This window comes from Sorex araneus, chromosome 8 (genome assembly GCF_027595985.1).
Source record: "Sorex araneus isolate mSorAra2 chromosome 8, mSorAra2.pri, whole genome shotgun sequence".
In the NCBI taxonomy this organism is placed as follows: domain Eukaryota; kingdom Metazoa; phylum Chordata; class Mammalia; order Eulipotyphla; family Soricidae; genus Sorex; species Sorex araneus.
Window position 1 is genome coordinate 40,066,221 of NC_073309.1, and position 16,214 is coordinate 40,082,434.

General features: G+C 57.2%; 1 protein-coding gene across 1 annotated transcript; it reads left to right on the plus strand.

Moving 5' to 3' along the window:
- Nucleotides 1-326: 326 nt before the first annotated feature.
- On the plus strand, nt 327-12,590 carry CD22 (CD22 molecule). Its single transcript, XM_055146022.1, has 15 exons — nt 327-395; nt 2,086-2,166; nt 2,855-2,910; nt 3,118-3,513; nt 5,018-5,311; nt 6,390-6,671; nt 6,800-7,060; nt 8,008-8,259; nt 8,445-8,705; nt 8,793-9,056; nt 10,695-10,791; nt 10,928-11,003; nt 11,408-11,514; nt 11,791-11,881; nt 12,053-12,590. Exons 3-15 carry the CDS (start codon nt 2,877-2,879, stop codon nt 12,188-12,190), a joined length of 2,553 nt encoding a protein of 850 aa, XP_055001997.1. The 5' UTR covers nt 327-395; nt 2,086-2,166; nt 2,855-2,876; the 3' UTR covers nt 12,191-12,590.
- Nucleotides 12,591-16,214: the final 3,624 nt, after the last annotated feature.

Genomic DNA, 16,214 nt, shown 5'->3' on the forward strand with positions numbered 1-16,214 from the left:
GCCTTTTCTCAGCAGGCTGGCAGTCTTGGATCTGCTTGACTTGAGTCATTAGTGTGTCCTGAATGTGCCGGTGTGTGTGTGTGTGTGTGTGTGTGTGTGTGTGTGTGTGTGTGTGTGTGTGTGTGTGTGTGTGTATAGTGGTGGACACAGGCTCCCTGACCCTGAGTCTTAACAACTGGCCATGGATCTCTGAGGGTTATCTGGCTCCTAGCACACATGCCCCGCATGGCCTCTTTACTTCTTTTCCCCAGGTGCCTCTTAGCCCCCCTCAGAGGCCTGAGAAGAGAGGGTGTGGCCAAGGAGGGTGAAAATCTGTCACTGGGGCCTTCTCTTGCTTCCCCTTTCGGCCTCAGATTTCAGCAGCGCCTGAAGAGAGAAGACACACACACAGAGAGGTAAAAAACAATTTTGTTTTTCTTCCCATTCAGTTGGAGCAGCTGCTGTGTGGGGGGCCGGGCTCTGAGGGGCTGAGAGCTCAGTGGGGAGGCCCCTTTCTCTCATGGCTGTGGTGGATCCCTCTCTCCCAGCAAGCCCCCTCCAGGCATGGGGAGGGTCTTAAGAGTAGTGTGGGGGACTCAAAAAGCCCAGGAGGGGATAATGGACCCAAAGGTCAATTCTGAGGTCCAAAGTGGCCCCTGACAGCTGTGGGGAGACCAGAGATCTGCAGTGAAGGGCCTTGTCGGGACCAAACTCTCCGCCTCATGCCATCTCAGCATCACTCTCCGCTTCTGGGCCTGGGGCCCCACATCTTGTGCTTGTTGCTCCTTGGGGTGGGCGCGCAGCCCTGTCTGGAGAAGTGCTTTCTCCCGCTTGCCTGGCCTCGCTGAGCCGCCCAGTGAGGGTGTGCTCATTGGCAGCGGCGTCCAAAGGCTGGACCCCGGAGGGGACCAAAGAATGTCCCTTGTGACTCAGGAATGATTGGGAAATGATGCTCAGGAATGACTCCTGGCCAGAATGATACTGTAGTGGGGAGGGCATTTGCCTCGAACACAGCTGACCCTGGTTCAATCCCTGGTGTCTCATATGGTCCCTGAGCACCACCAGGAGTGATTCCTGAGTTCAGAGTCAGGAGAAATCCCTGGGCACCACTGGTGTTCACCCTCACTGCTTCTTTCCCTACTCAATAAATTTTAAAAAGAATGTCCTTCAGAAGCCGGATGAGACCTCCTTCCTGCTTCCTATATGCAGCTCTGCCGACCCATCACTGGGGCACATACCCAGCGGCCTTTGGCGAGAGCCACACAGCATAAGGGATAAATAGCCAGAGCGGAGGAAAAAGGAGGCTTGAAAAATATGGGAGGGGGACTGGTGGAAGGGGTGCAGGGCTGTGCTGAGACAGGAGACACACTCTGTGGATGCATCCTGCTTGCTCCCCAGGGACCAGCACTGAGGGCGCAGGCATGCAAATTGAGGGCTAAATCTAACTCCTTTAGTGGGGTATAAAAGTCTAAATAGTTGGCGAGGTCTTTGGGGGAAGGATGGGAGAGCAAGAGAAAGAGAGGCAGATATGTAGGGGATGTGGGGGTGCAAATGAGTGTTCTTTGGACTTTTTTTTTTTTTTAGCTCCCAAACATGTCTTGTTCTACCAGTACTGTGAATTTTTTTTGAGGGGACCTCTCACAGGGTGCTCAGGGGCCTGGGGTCCCTCCAGGTGATTCTTGGCCAGCCGGACCAGTGAGGGTCCATGGGTACAGTGCTGCTCAGGTCTTCTCAGCACCCTCAGGTGTTGGGCATTGCCTGAGCCACCCTAGCAGTGCTCAGGGATGCTTGGGAGACGGTGTACCGGGAATCGAACCAGGGTCAGCCACCCACAAGGCAAGCACCTCAACCCTGCCACGATCACTCTGGCCTCGTGTTTCTTTTTTTTTAGTAAGACTTTTCTCTGATTTTTCTCCCTTTTTTGGGTGTATGTGTGGGGGGGTGGGTGAGGGGGGGCACATCCAGCAATGCTCAGGGGTTACTCCTGGCTCTGCACTCAGGAATGGCCGGGGATTGAACCCAGGTCAGCCAGGTGCAAGACAAATGCCCTACCTGCTGTACTATTGCTCCAGCCTCTCTCTGATTTCTCATTTTTTCCCAAACCAGTGGAACATTAGGCAATGCTAAGGCCACATTTCCAACTGAAGACAATCAGCTAGAACTGAATTGGGCTTCATCTTTGTACAGGTAGGACCTTACCCACCCCCTGAGGTATCTGAGTGGCCCCTCGGATCACATGCCCCTCTAATCTCTCCTGGCAACACACTTCATCACTGACTTTGGAGTTCCTCTTTTCCCCTCCACCCCTCCCCTGGGCTTTAAAATCAAGATTTGACCGTGTCTTTTCCTATGTATTGTTTTTGTTTTTGGGCCACACCCAGCAATGCACAAGGGTTACTCCTGGCTCGTGCACTCAGGAATTACTCCTGGTAGTGCTCAGGGAACCATATGGGATGCTGGGAATCGAACCCAGGTCGGCCGCGTGCAGGGCAAATGCCCTACCGACTGTGCTATCGCTCCAGCCCCTGTCTTCCCCTATGTAAACCCTTCCCAGTGCTCTCACACCGAACTCCAAGTTACTCAGGGCCTATAAGTTGAGTTGCTTTAGCATTTGGTGCCACGCAGCATCTGAGAGCTTGTGGGAAGAACCTGTGCAAAAAAATGGGTGGCTGTGTGGGGGAAGAGAGGCCCACCCTACAGGGCTGCTAGGAGAGACACAGCACACCAGAGGAGTATCTGGAATGTCACATCCCCACCTTACAATCAGAGATGGTCCTCCCGGAACCAAGGCAAAGAGGCCAGGCTCAGTGGTGAGTAGGGAAAGCAGTTTGGGAGAAGGAAGTGACCAAGTAGCTCACAGACAAACTCTTCCCAGCTCAGACTTGGCCCCGGACGGCATGCACCTGCTTGGACCCTTGCTCCTGCTCCTCGGTAAGGGCCACTGCCTTGGCTGGGATTGGGCTCTGGGATAACGACGGGAACCGGGACAGAGAAGAATCAATGTGGGGTTGACTGGAGCCAGGCCAGGTTGCACTGAGTCTAGATCTACCCTTTCTGCCTTTTTAGAGGTGCTTTACTTGCCTGAAAGCTCTATGTCCCCCACCAATCATGCTTTCTGATCACTTTGGTGGCTTCCAGAATACGTGGCTTTCTCTGATTCAACCAATTGGCAAGTCCATCACCCGCCAGTGCTCTACGCCTGGGAGGGGGGCTGCGTCTGGATCCCCTGCACCTACATGATCCCAGGAAATGGAATACTACTGGAAAATCTGATCGTGTATCACAACTACACGTATGATAAGAACACAAAGGACTTCAGTGGGACTATCCTCTCTAATATCACGGGGATCTCTAAGAAATCACAGACCCAGGAGCTTCCTGCTGGCGATCCGCGGGTCCAGTTTCTGGGCAACAATAGATCCAACTGCACTCTACGCATCCGCCCTGTGCATGTCCATGACAATGGCCTGCTGGGGCTGAGGATGATGGCGAAAGCGGACAAATGGATGGAGAATGTCACCCTCAACATCTCCGGTAAGGCTTTGGGTTGGGGGTCCTTGGGCTCAGGCAAGGCCAGGAGGGAGGGAGCACCTGACTCCTGGGATGGGGTGTAGATCCCTACAGAAACCAGGTGAGGATCCCTCGAGTGGCAAGACAGCACCTGAATCCTGCGCGCTCTCTCCTGAGGCTCTCAGTTCATTGTTCACTTGTGAGTCTCCAAAGTGGTGTGAGTCTCCAAGAGTCTTCTCCAAGAGTCTTGGAATTCTGGGCAATCCAGGGGCATCTCCCCATGCACTCATGATGGGGCTCATACTCATTTGTCCTTTATGGCTAAATGACACCTGTATTTGTGGAGATTAGGGTCTGGGGCCTGGAGCCGGGGGGTATTCCCACTCACTGCCCAGCCTCTCTCTTTTTGCCCAGTGGTTCTTGGCAGCCCGGGTTTGGCAGGTAGAACTTGCAGCCTGGCGAGAGGAAGAACTGGGCACAGACCTGCCCCGTTGGAGGTGTGCGCAAAGAATGTTGGCTGGATGGCTGCCAGGTTGTGACACTAAACAACACAGGTGGCCATCGCCCTGTCATTGTCATTCTAGCTGAAAAATGTCAACCCCAAGGTCACAAAGGGGTGCTGAGAAAACAAATGCCAGGAAGTGAAAAATAAATGGACAGAACATAGGAAAGTTAGTTTCTATAGAGGCTCACCCTTCATGAGACCCTTCTCTTTTGAGCCTAAGCAGTGAAAGGAGAGGCTGGCCAGGATTCACGAAGGTTTGGGGCTGGGGTACCCAATCTAAGGTCTGGATGCTGGTTGCTCGAAGCCAATACTCCAGAGACAGGAGTTAGTGCAAGAAAGATAGGTTTATTCAGGCCAGAACCCAAGAAGGGGAGGCCTGTCTCCCCCAACCCTCTGATTTTTAGGCTAGATTTTTCAAGGACTTGTGGAAGAAGGAGACAAAAAATATGAACCAAGGGTGCAGCCCTGCAGCGTCCTGCAGGACTTCATGGGGCCACATCTCCGGGCATGCCTGCCTGCCCTTTGCCAAATTCCCCAGACCACCCCTCCCCAGCCCAGGCTGAGTCACGTCAGCCTCCCGTGACCTGTGTGACATCATCAGTGGGAGCAGCTACTGTTTGCTCTTTCCCTCGGACTGTGATTGGCTCCTCTGCTCTTTCCTTTTATCTGTTTGGCTCATCAATGGGGAGCAGCTACTGTCTGCTCTTTCTCTCCGACTGTGATTGGCTCCTCTGTTCTTTTCCTTCCATCTGATTGGCTCCTCTGCTCTTTCCTTCCATCTGTGATTGGCTCCTCTGCTCATCCCTCCGACTGTGATTGGCTTCTAGTTTAACACTTAGCCACTGATAGAAGCAGTTCTGGACATTGGGGAAAGGCAGAAGCCAGGGGTGAGTGGAAGTTCAACAAGTTCCCTGGAGAGCGGGACTGGGGGTTACTAGCGCTTCTCGTGGACGAAGGTGGCACCCACTCCCCTGGTCTCCCCGGCCTCCAGTATGCGCGCCCCATCCCATCCACTCTTTGCAGAAACGGCTCCTCCGCCTTCTATTGAGCTCCCTCCAGAAATCCTTGAGTCCCGGATGGCCATCCTGAACTGCTCGGTGAACACAGCCTGCTTTGGCTACCACATAGGACTGCAGTGGTCCCTGGAGGGGTCAGTCATCAACTCCACAAATCTGACCCCCACGAGCGTTGTCACCAAGAGCCAGCTGACGTTCCAGGCAGAGTGGACGCATCACGGCAGGACAGTGACCTGCCAGCTCTGGGATCACGAGAAGGGCCGGCTGCTGTCGGAGGCGTCTGCAGAGCTGAATGTGAAGTGTGAGTCTCCCTCATTGGCCGCTGGGCAGGCCCTAGCTGCCCTGACCAACCCCTATTCCCCTCTCCTCCCCCTCCTCCAACCCCTGTGGTTAGTGCTGTGGCCTGATAGAGGAAAAGAATTCAACCCTTGCTCTGACTGGAGGCACCGTCTGGTTAGGGGAGTTGTGCTGCCCTGGGGGGTGGTTTCATATCATTAGTTTTGCCTCATTCATTCAATAAATATTGACCCCAAGCCCACTAGATGCCAGAACCTAGTGGGGCCGCCAGGGATGGAGAACAAAGTTCTTATGAGAAGTCCTGTGGGGGTGACAAACAACACAGGACAGAGTTGTAGGCTGTGACACCTGTCCTGAGAAAAGATGATAGGGACGGAGATAGCACAATGGTTAGGGAAGTGCTAGCATGTGCTTGGCCCAGGTTCAATTCCTGGTACCACAAGGTCCCCAGGGCATTGTTGGGTATAGCCCTGAAGGTCTCAGGGAGTCCCCCAGCACTGGTGCAGTACCGTATCCCCAGGCCATTGGCCTTGACCTGCTGGCCTGGCTGACTGAGAATTGCCCCTGGGGCCCCCAGATCTGGTGAGCACTGCCTAGGAGACCCTCCCACCCCCAATTAGAGCAAAGATAAAGCAAAGGTAAAGGTAAAGGAGGCAGGGAGTGGGGAGCCTGGCGGGGCGGGCAGATATCTGGGAGAGATGGAAGAGCTAGGACAGTCCTGGAGTAGGGAAGTGGGGGGCTTGGCGTGTGTGCAGGGTTGGGGGGCCATGTGGGAGGGAGGGACAGAGGGGGAAGGGGAGCAGCAGAAGAGGTCTGTGGAATGCACGGCTCACAGGACGAGAGAGGTGAAGTGTGCACTGTTAGGAGCTGCCGGGGGTGGATTTGGCCGGAGTGGGGAGGGGTAGAGGTGTGGGAGTCCTCAGGGGCTGTGACAGTCACGGAGCACCCGGCTGGACAAAGGTGACCATCGTGCTAGCAAGGCCCCTGCCTTATAAGGATACAAACATGAAGTTTCTCACCCGAGGCTCTTCACCTCTGAGAATTCCCTGTCATGCCCCCAACACACCCTCTCATCCCCTCAGACACACCCAAGTTGCACATCGAGGTCACTCCCCAAGACGCCGTGGTCACCGAGGGGGATCAGGTGACCATGACATGCCAGATCATTAGCAGCAACCCCACCTACCACACGTTTTCCTGGCTCAAGGATGGGAAGCAGCTGGATAAGCAAGATGAGCTGAAGGAAGAGAGGCACATCCTCACTCTGTCCGTGGTGACCAGGAACATGATCGGGCAGTACCAGTGCCAAGCCAGTAATGCCCTGGGCATCGGACAGTCAGAGAAAGTGAACCTCCAAGTACACTGTGAGCTTCTGGGTGCTGGGTGGGCAGGCGTGGCCGGGCACTCCTGGGCATGGGACCAAGGCCCGTAAGACACGAGCCGTGGTGGTCCTCCTTGCCCCTCACCCCCTTGCCTCTGCTCCTTTTCCCAGATCCTCCAGAACCTCCCAAAGTTCAGATCTTCCCTTCGATCGTTAAGGAGGGAAATTCAGTCCGACTGACGTGTCTGTCATCAGCCAGCCCTCCTCCGACCAACTTCACCTGGTTTCGAGACGGTCAGGCTCTGCTGGGAGGGAACCAGAATCTCCAGATCACAAAAGCCTTCCTGAACCACTCTGGCTCTTACTCTTGTCAGGCAGAAAATACCCTTGGTCATGGGCTGATCGGCCAGGAAGCCCAGCTGGATGTGCAGTGTGAGTGCTCCCCGCTGGCGTCCAGAGGGAGCAGGGCGGCAGGCCAGGGCAGGAGCGTGCTAGGGTCCCGGAGGGGCAGCGGGCAGCGCAGGGCTTGCTGCACTCCTGGGGCGCCTGTGCTTCGCTCTTGTTCTTGACGGTTTTCTGGCTCGTGGTAGAGGCTTGGTGGGTGTTTGTTGAATGAATGAAACTTTTGGTGGGGGAGCTAAGAAAGACCAGGAGACTTGGCCTCCCTGGCCACGGCTGAGTCTCAGAAGGGGTTCTGATGTTTTGTTTTCCAGGAGCACTGGCATGGAAGGTCCGTTTCTGCTCCATGTATGGCCCCATTTAACACAAGCACTCTTTTTATTTTTTAATTTTATTTTGGCTTTTTGGGTCACACCCAGCGATGCTCAGGGGTCACTCCTGGCTCTGCACTCAGGAATTACTCCTGGCAGTGCATGGGGGACCATATGGGATGCTGGGAATTGAACCTGGGTCGGCCGAGTGCAAGGCAAATGCCCTACCCAGTGTGCTATCGCTCCAGCCCTTAACACAAGCACTGAGGTCAAGCCCAGGAGAAACAGAGGCCACAGGTTTCTTCCGGGACCCAGGGTGTCACAGTCTGAGTCAGTCACAATGATTACATGAGGTTAGGGACTCTTGGCTGCATAAGGTTTGGGGCTCGGGTCCCATGACTCCAAGCAGCAGGGTCTGAGAACAGACAGCGCCCTCTACCCAGTGCTGTGCTTGAAACCACTGTCCTGCGTGTGGCCACAGCCTGAGGCGGTGTGTGTGTGGGGGGAAGACTGTCCCCACACAGATGGCAGGGGAGGCGCCACTTGCCTTTGCTTCCTGGAGGGCCCATGTGAGCGCAGGGGGCAGGTACAGGGAAGGAGAAAGCAGGAAGGAAGAGGCGTGTGGACTACTGACCATCATCACTACTTGCACCCCCCACTTTCTCCCAGATCCCGCCAAGGGGGTGATGGCAGTGATTCAGACCTCCTCGTGGATTCGAGAAGGAGATGACGTGACCCTGCGGTGCAAGTTCAATTCCAGCAACCCCGCGGTGACCCACTATAAATGGAAACCCCAAGGCACCCAGGGGGGTTCCGAGGTGCTGACGATCTCCAACATTGCCTGGGACGCCAAGCCGGTGACCTGTGCGGCCTGTAACCAGTGGTGTTCGTGGGCCCGTGATGTCGACCTGCATGTTCAGTGTGAGCAGCCCGGGTCGGGGTGCGGGAGGCAGCCGTGTGGGTGCTCTCGGGGTGAGGGTGGGACCCGAGCCTTCACAGAGAACGAGGGATGAGAAGGTGGCCTGAGGGACAAGGCGGGAGGGAGTTGTGGGCGCAGGAGGAAAGGAAGGGACCCAAGAGGTGAGCCCGAGGTCCTCTCTCTGCAGACGCCCCCCGAGATGTCACAGTGCGGCTCAGCTCCAGTTCCGTGGTTCGTTCGGGGCAGCAGCTCCTGCTGAGCTGCAACTACTCCAGTAGCCGCCCGGCGGCCGTGCACATCCGCTGGAGGAAGGACGGGACCCAGCTGCGGGAGGGCCGGGAGCTGCGCTTCCCTGCCATCCTGCCGGAAGATGCCGGAACGTACCACTGCGAGGTTAACAACACCATTGGCCAGACACAGTCCCAGGCGCAGGTGGTCTCTGTGCTGTGTGAGTGAGCTGCCCGGGGGTGAGGGGCGGTGTGGCTGGTTAGAGGACTGGGGCGCCAACGTGTTCTGATCCTGTCTCTTCCTGCAGATCCGCCCCGGAAGCTCCGCGTGTCCTTCAGCCCGCAGGATGGCGTGGTAGAAGGGACGAGGGCCATGCTCAGCTGTGAGGGCGATGCCAATCCCCCAATCAGGTCCTACTCCTGGTTCGACGGGAACAACCAGGAACTGCACCACTACGGGCAGACGCTGAGACTGGATCCTGTGAAGATCCAGCACTCAGGAACCTACTGGTGCCGGGGGGCCAACGGGCTGGGCATGGGCCAGTCACCCCCGACCCTCCTCACGGTCTACTGTAAGCACCCCTCGCCTTGGCCGCTCCCTCCAGCCCACGGCCTCCTCCCTCTCTGGATCCCTGGGCCAGCTTTCCTGCCTACTGCTACTCCCCTTGCCCCCCGGCCTGCAGAGCACGGGCTCTCTGCCTCGCCCTCAGCTAAGCTGGCTTCTCACCGGCTCCCGAGATTCCAGTGATTTGCACAAAAGGCAAAACAAGTGAACGTAAAATAGAAAACACACGGAGATGCCACATAATAAACCACGTCAAGGCAGGGCAGCTCCCTTCAGCTCCCCCTTCCTGGGGGCTGGTGGCCTCTGGCCACCCTTCCTGCAGCCTTCTGCAGGCGCCGTTCAAGTGTGGACCTCTCAGGTCCTTTTTTGCCAAGGGAGTGGTGGGACATCTTGCCCAGATGGTTTTTTTTTTTTTTGGAGGGAGGGGCTGGGATTTGGGTCCCCGCTGGAAGTGCTCCTGGATTACTCCTGGCTCCATGTTCAGGGATCACGCCTAGCGGTATTTGAGGGACCATATGGGATGCTGAGGATGGGACCCAGGTCGGCCATGTGCCGTGTAAGAATGCTACACGGACACGCCCACATCTGCAGACTGTCTGCTGAGTCCATAAACAGGAGCAAGATTTTCAACGTTTTATGGTGGTTTTTTTTTTCCATATTAATCCTTGCAGACACGTCTTTTATTTTCTTTATACTTTATTTTAAATTTCCAAACAGTGTTCCAGGGGCTCCGAGTCACCCCTAGTGATGCTTGGCCAACAGTGCTCAGCCTGGGCGTCACTGGGGGCCTGAAGGCCACGCCCAGCGGCACTGGTGGGGTACGGGTTACTAGTGTCAGCGGTTGAACTCAGGCCCCTGTGAAAGCAAAGCACGAGCAATTGCCCCCTTCCCTGGAGCCACAGTTCTCAATTTTGAGGATCAATTGTTCAGTTTGCTTTGGGGGCTACACCTGGAGGTGTGCAGGGCTTGGTGGCTGGCTGTGTGCTCAGGGCATCACTCCTGGCAGGGCTCGGGGTATCAGGGATTGAGTCTGGTTGGCCAAGGGCAAGACAAGTGCCTTCTCTGCTGTACTATTGCTCTTGCCCTTGAGAATCAATTGTGAGCCCCCCACCCCACACCCCTGCAGAGTTAACGCCAAGAGGGCAGCCTGGGAGGGTTCTTTAGAAACGTAATATGCAGAATAAACACATACTTCTGGGGTGTTTTCTTGGCAGCTGCCCCACATCTGTCTTGTCCTCCAGGGCTGATCACATCCCCGTGTCCGGGCCAGTGCCCGCAAGAGGCCAGCAGCAGCCTCGTGCTCTGGGCTTCCTGGGAAGGTTGTTCAGGGTGGACCCTGACCCCCGAGTTGGTGGGTCCCAAGACGAGGGGTTCAAGCACTGACAGTGTGGCCATGAGTTAAGGGGTGACGAACTGTGTGGGCCCAGGCCTATCACCAACAGAAGCCCCGCTGGGGAAGGGCTTCCCTCCTCCTAGGAGGTGGTGGTGGGGCGGGACGGACGCGACTCCCCATCTCCTGTTCCCGGTGCAGGGAGAAGGAAGTGTCGTAGTGTTGCGGGCCCACGGACAGCAAGTTTGGTGTTGGCCTGAATCTCCCTGCAGGGGTCAGCAGCTGACAGCCCCCCCCCCCCCCTTTCCCCATCAGACAGTTCAGAGACCATCGCCAGGCGAACGGCCCTGGGGCTGTCGGTCAGCCTGACCATCCTCTTCCTGGTCGTATGTGGAGTCAAGTTCCAGCTAAGGTGAGCCCCCGGCACTCTGCCCTCTCCACCCTCCCCCCCCGCCTTAACTCCCCCCCTTCCTCTGAGGGGGCACCTGGCCTTGCGCCTCATGCCTCACGTCTGTCTTGTCTCACCGAGTGGCTCTTTATTTCTTAAGCCGGAAGAGGATTCGGAGCCAGCAGGACCTGCAGGAAAACTCCAGCGGGCGGAGCTTCTTTGTGAGAAATAAAAAGGTGGGAATGGAGGAAGAGGAGCTGCCTGCCAGCTGGGCCTCAGCCGAGAAGCTCAGAGGAGCTCAGGCTGGTGACTGGGGGTTCCTGGGGAGTGGGGCGGAGAGACCTCAGCCCCCCATAATCTGTCTCCAGCTGCCCTGGTCCCCGCAGGTATCCCCCCAGCAGGCGCCCCGGTTGGCCTTGGGGGGTCCTTGGCACCACAGGGTCCAAACAACACCAGGCCCTCGGCCAGTTGGCCGATAACCACTTGGGGGAGGGGGTGCACGTTTCTGAGCACTGCTTAGGAGACCCCCAGATTAATTTTTAAAGAGTTCCACTGGGGACGCAGGGGCGTCAGAGGTGGAGGAGGAAGACAGTGGTGTGGGGAGGAGGGCGAGGGCAGAGACCCTGTCTCCCTCCCCCAGGTCAGAAGCCCCCCGCTCGTTGAGAGCACCCCTTTCCAAGGCTGCTACAATCCGGTGATGGAGGATGCCACCAGCTATGCCATCTTGAGTTTTCCCGACACCCCAAGGTGGGTACAGAAGGGGTCCTGAGGGGCGCGGGACCTGTTCCCCTATAATTGCTTGGTGCCAGCCCTGCCACAGGCCTGGGGAAGCCGGGGGTGGGGGGGGGCTGGGGACTGGCCGCTTGGAGGGCTCATATCTTGCTTCTGGCCCCTGTTCTCTCACTGGCTCCTGAGCTCTTGCGGGGAACAGAGTGGGGTGCTCTTGGGCTGAGGGGGGCCTAGAGGAGACTCCATGTGTCGCCCCCCCCACCACCCTGCGGGTCCTCTCTTATCCCGTCTCAGAAACGAGGGGACGTCCGAGGCACAGCGGCCTTCCCCGCACTGGGGGGACTCGGTCACCTACTCGGTAGTGCAGAAGCAGAAGCGTCCAGTGGTGAGAAGCAGGGCAGGCTGGGGGGGGGCAGGGGGGGATGGTGGGAGGGAGGGAGGGAGGGAGGAGGAGGCGGGGGTCAGGTGTAGTCCCCCGGATGGCCCTGCTGGCAGCAGCTCTGCTGGGAGGGCTGGGGCTGCAGACGCCTGAGCTGGCCACCACGTGCTTCTCTAGGGCGACTACGAGAACGTGAACGTGGCCCCAGGAACTCCGGAAGACGAGGGGATCCACTACTCAGAGCTGGTTCAGTTTGGGCATGGGGCGCGCTCTCCGGCCCCTGACCCGGTGGAATATGTGACACTCAAGCACTGATGCGACAGACGGGGTGGCTGAGGTGGGAGCCGGCCCAGGCCCTGCCACTGGACTGCTGGGTCACAGGACGCCTCCCCCGCCCCTCCCCTACCCGGGTCCCACCCTGAGTTCTTAATACCTTCTGGGCAGAGAGCTGAAGCCTGTCCCAGTGCCTATGTTCCTTCCCGGTACTGGCCACCGAAGGCCTGTCCCTCGTCCTCCCTGCCCAGGATGCACTAAGGATCCAGCATGTGCAAGAGCCCTGCGTGACGCTCCCCTCCCCCCCAACCTCAACCCCCTCCAACCTGCTTCCCCCCCTTCTCACTAATCATAGGTTCCCAAGATGCCCCTGGGGCCAAACCCAGGTGGAAAAGGGTGGGGTGGGGTGGAAGGAAGCCGGAGTCTGCACTCATTTCTGGGCGCTCCAGACACACAATCCCGGGAGGGCCCCCCACCCAGCCCCCAGGGCTCTCGTGGTCTGACACGATAATGCACCCCCAGGCGTGGCCGGCACACGGCAGTGCCGCACAATAAAGGTGCCTGGTACCCCGCAAGGCCCGGCCAAGTCATTCTGTAGCGTCAGACCAGGTGCGAGGATCGGAGCAGGCAGTGCGGGCTGGGCTGGGGGCGGGGTCCCCCCACCCCCCCCCAGCAGGGTGGAAGCTCAGACACTGAGGTACATAAGGCTGGGCCATGACTCCTGTCCCTCCCCACCCAGCGGCCTTGGGCCAAGTCCACTGTCTTCTCTGAGCCTCAGTTTCTACAGCTGTGAAATGGGGGGAAGCTGTTACCTTCCCCAGGGGAATTTCAGGTAGGAAGTGAGGTGCCTTCACACCTTCCACAAGGGCCTTCAGAGGGAAAGTGAGATGTCCTCATACCTTCCACAGAGGCTTCCAGGTGGAAAGTGAGATGCTCTCACACCTTCCAGAAGGATCTTCAGGTAGGGAGTGAGGCACATTCCCGTTATAGTCCCAGGAGACCGCAGCAGGGCTAGTCCCGACAGGCTGAAGGCTGCCTGATTTACATCTCTTGGAGGGACCAGCAGGGCATTGAGCTTCGCTGCGACAGCCCTGGAACTATGCCCCTGATGCCTCTGCCTTCTCCCTCCTCCCTCCAGTGTCCCTCAGCCTCCTCTCTGGGGGTCCTCCCACCCACTGCCCCCCTCTCCTGCCCATAGACCAGAGACCACACCTGGGGAACGGGTTGTCCTTAGATCTGCGGCAGAGTCCGGGTCCAAACCCCACTTTGGCTGTGAGGACACAGCTCTTCTGCAGGGAGAGGAGAGCTTAAGAACAGCACGTGACAGAGGGAGGGTGGCAGGGGGGGGTCTGTGTCCCCAGCACAGGACCAGCTGTTGGGGTGCAACAGAGCTATGGCAGACCGAATTTGGGAGGCCACGGGTCCAAGACTCGAGGGCATGACTCGCTGTAGGGGGCCCGGAGGTTGAAACCTGGCACAGTTCCTGGCGGCCACTGGGGCCCTTTCCCTCCTGTCCGTGAGGCCGGCTGTGGCCATCAGTCTGTTGGCCTGGTGGCTGTCACAGGCCCCTGGGGATGGATGCTGGGGCTCAGGCTGCCCCGCCCAACCCCCCGCCCTGCCCCTCCCAGGCCGCAAACAGCTGCCCCTGCACCGTGGGCGCTGCTGACCAAGCTCTGCCCTCGCTGGCCCTCACCCAGCAGATGACACTGGCGGGGGAATGCTAGGTGTGCAGAGCCAAGCTGGACTCTCTGGAACATTCCAGGCCGCCCTGCAGTGACAGCCCCTCTTCTCCTGCCCCCCAAGCCCCGTGCTGGGTCCAGGAGACACAGAGTCCCCAGCTCCCTTCCCTGCTTCTGTGGGAACATCGGGGGGTCCGTCTGCCTCCCCCCACCCACCCAGGAGGAGCAGGACGCAGGAATGGAGCAGGAATCGAGAATCTGTTTCATGACGGCAGGCGGGAAAGGGAGCCGGGCTGTTTGGTAGAGGCCTGTCACTCTGCAGTCCCCGCCTGCAGTCGGGGAGATGCATGTCCAGGGAGCGGCTCACAGAAACCTTTTCTGGGTGATTGGGGGAGGGAGAGGAACATCATGGGGGGGTGATCGGAACCCCCTTGACACAGAGCTGTCACCCGATATTGCAGGTAGCTGGGTGGGTGATGAGAAGCTCTTGTGGATGATGTGCAAAGGACGGAAGGTCTCACACGACAGAGACAGACAGACAGACAGACAGACACACACACACACACACACACACACACACATACCTCACAGTAACAGAGCCGTCAGGTGTATTCCCACACGGGACACCCCAGAGAGTGGGACCCGGCTGACCTCGGGAACTGGGACTAAGCAACTCTGCACCCATTTCTTTTTTTTTTTTTTTAATTTTTTATTGAGTCACCATGTGGAAAGTTACAAAGTTTTCAGGTTTAAATCTCAGTTATACAATGCTCGAATACCCATCCCTTCACCAGTGCTCATATTCCACCACCAAGAATCCCAGTATAGCTCCACCCCGCCCCCTCACACCCCTAACCCCCCCACGCCCCTAGCCCCCCCACCCTGAGCCCCTCCCCCCGCCTGTGTAACTAATAAATTTCACTTTACTTTCACTTTGATTGCATACAATATTTCAACAAAACTCACTATTATTGTTTGGAGAGTCTCTCCCCTAAAGTCAGACCTGCTGAAAAGGAAGCATTAGATAATTTGTTTTCCATTGCTGAGGATGAAGAGGTATGAGGTCGAGTGACCACACTTAGCGGCCTCTCAGTTTTGGGTTTCTGTAATTTAGTATTTTAGTAACTAAGTCCAGAGAGATATCTGCCAGAAGTTGCATCGTTGCCAACTTGTACTTCTCAGTTACATTATATTCCACATATGAGTCTGCACCCATTTCTAACCTGTGACTTGAGGACACATTTCTTTTGTTTTCTTTTGGTTTTTTGTTGGGGACCACACCCAGTGATGCTCAGGGGTTACTCCTGGCTCTGTACCAGGAATTACTCCTGGCAATGCTCAGGGGAAGATGTGGGATGCTGGTGATTTTTTTTTCTTTTTGGGTCACACCAGGCGATGCACAGGATGCCGGTGATCTAACCCAGGTCGGCAGGCATAAGGCAAATGCCCTCCCTGCTGTACTCTCTTCTAGCCCCTTGAGGAAACGTTTCTGTCCTTTGGCTCCAGGGCACATTTCTGTCCTGTGACTTCAGGGCACATTATGTGGTTGTCACATGGGGTTGTCACAAGGTTGTCACAAGGATTTTAAGTGGGATTTGGGTAGATGACTAACAGGTACGCATTACATCACTAAAGTGTTGATCCTCCATCGACTCAAGGCCCAGACAGAAGAGCCCTTGAGGGGGGCAGACCCCACAGAAACCATATTACGATGAGATGCAAACGAGGTCGGTGCCCTGAGCACAGAGCTGGGCCCATCAGCTTCCGCTCTGACCCTGTTGCTCGTCTTGCGCTTCTCACGCAAATGCAGTTCCAGTGCAGTTTCGGAGGGTCCTGGCTGCACCTCTGCTCTGCCGCCTGCCTCTCTGTCCAGTTCCCAGCTCACTACCACCCCAGCTGACCCCTCACTAACTGCTGTCCCCCTGCAACCCAGTGACAAGAGGGAGGCTGTATTGTCAGGCTGAAGCAGCAGAGACAGAGAGACAGAGATGGAGACAGGCCACCAGAGACAGCGGGGGTGTTTCCTCTCCGGAAGAGCCTTCTGGAAGGCAACAGGGACTGGAGGTATGGAGGGCACAGAGGACAAAGCTGGAACATCTGTGCCAGAGTGTCTAGCCTAGTGCCCATACAAGTGTCTAGGGAGGTGTCCCCAGTGTCTCTGCAGCCAGAGAGGCTGCTCTGGTCTCTCCACACGAGACTGTGTCCCTCACTGCCTTCTCTTGCCAACACAGATGGGGTCAGAAACCCCAGCATCAAGCTGGAGGGAGTGGGAGGGGAGAGAGAAGCACATCCCCCCCAGCGCCCCCAAAAAGAGCTCCTTTGACCTGTGCACCAGGGCAGGAAGGAACTGCATGAGGTTGGCAGTACAGAGTCTGGACCAAGGCGAG

Coding starts and splice junctions, on each gene's coding strand:
- CD22 (XM_055146022.1), top strand. CDS start 2,877: ATGCACCTGCTTGGACCCTTGCTCCTGCTCCTCG. Junction 3,514..5,017: donor TGTCACCCTCAACATCTCCG/GTAAGGCTTTGG, acceptor CACTCTTTGCAG/AAACGGCTCCTCCGCCTTCT. Junction 11,515..11,790: donor AGTTTTCCCGACACCCCAAG/GTGGGTACAGAA, acceptor ATCCCGTCTCAG/AAACGAGGGGACGTCCGAGG.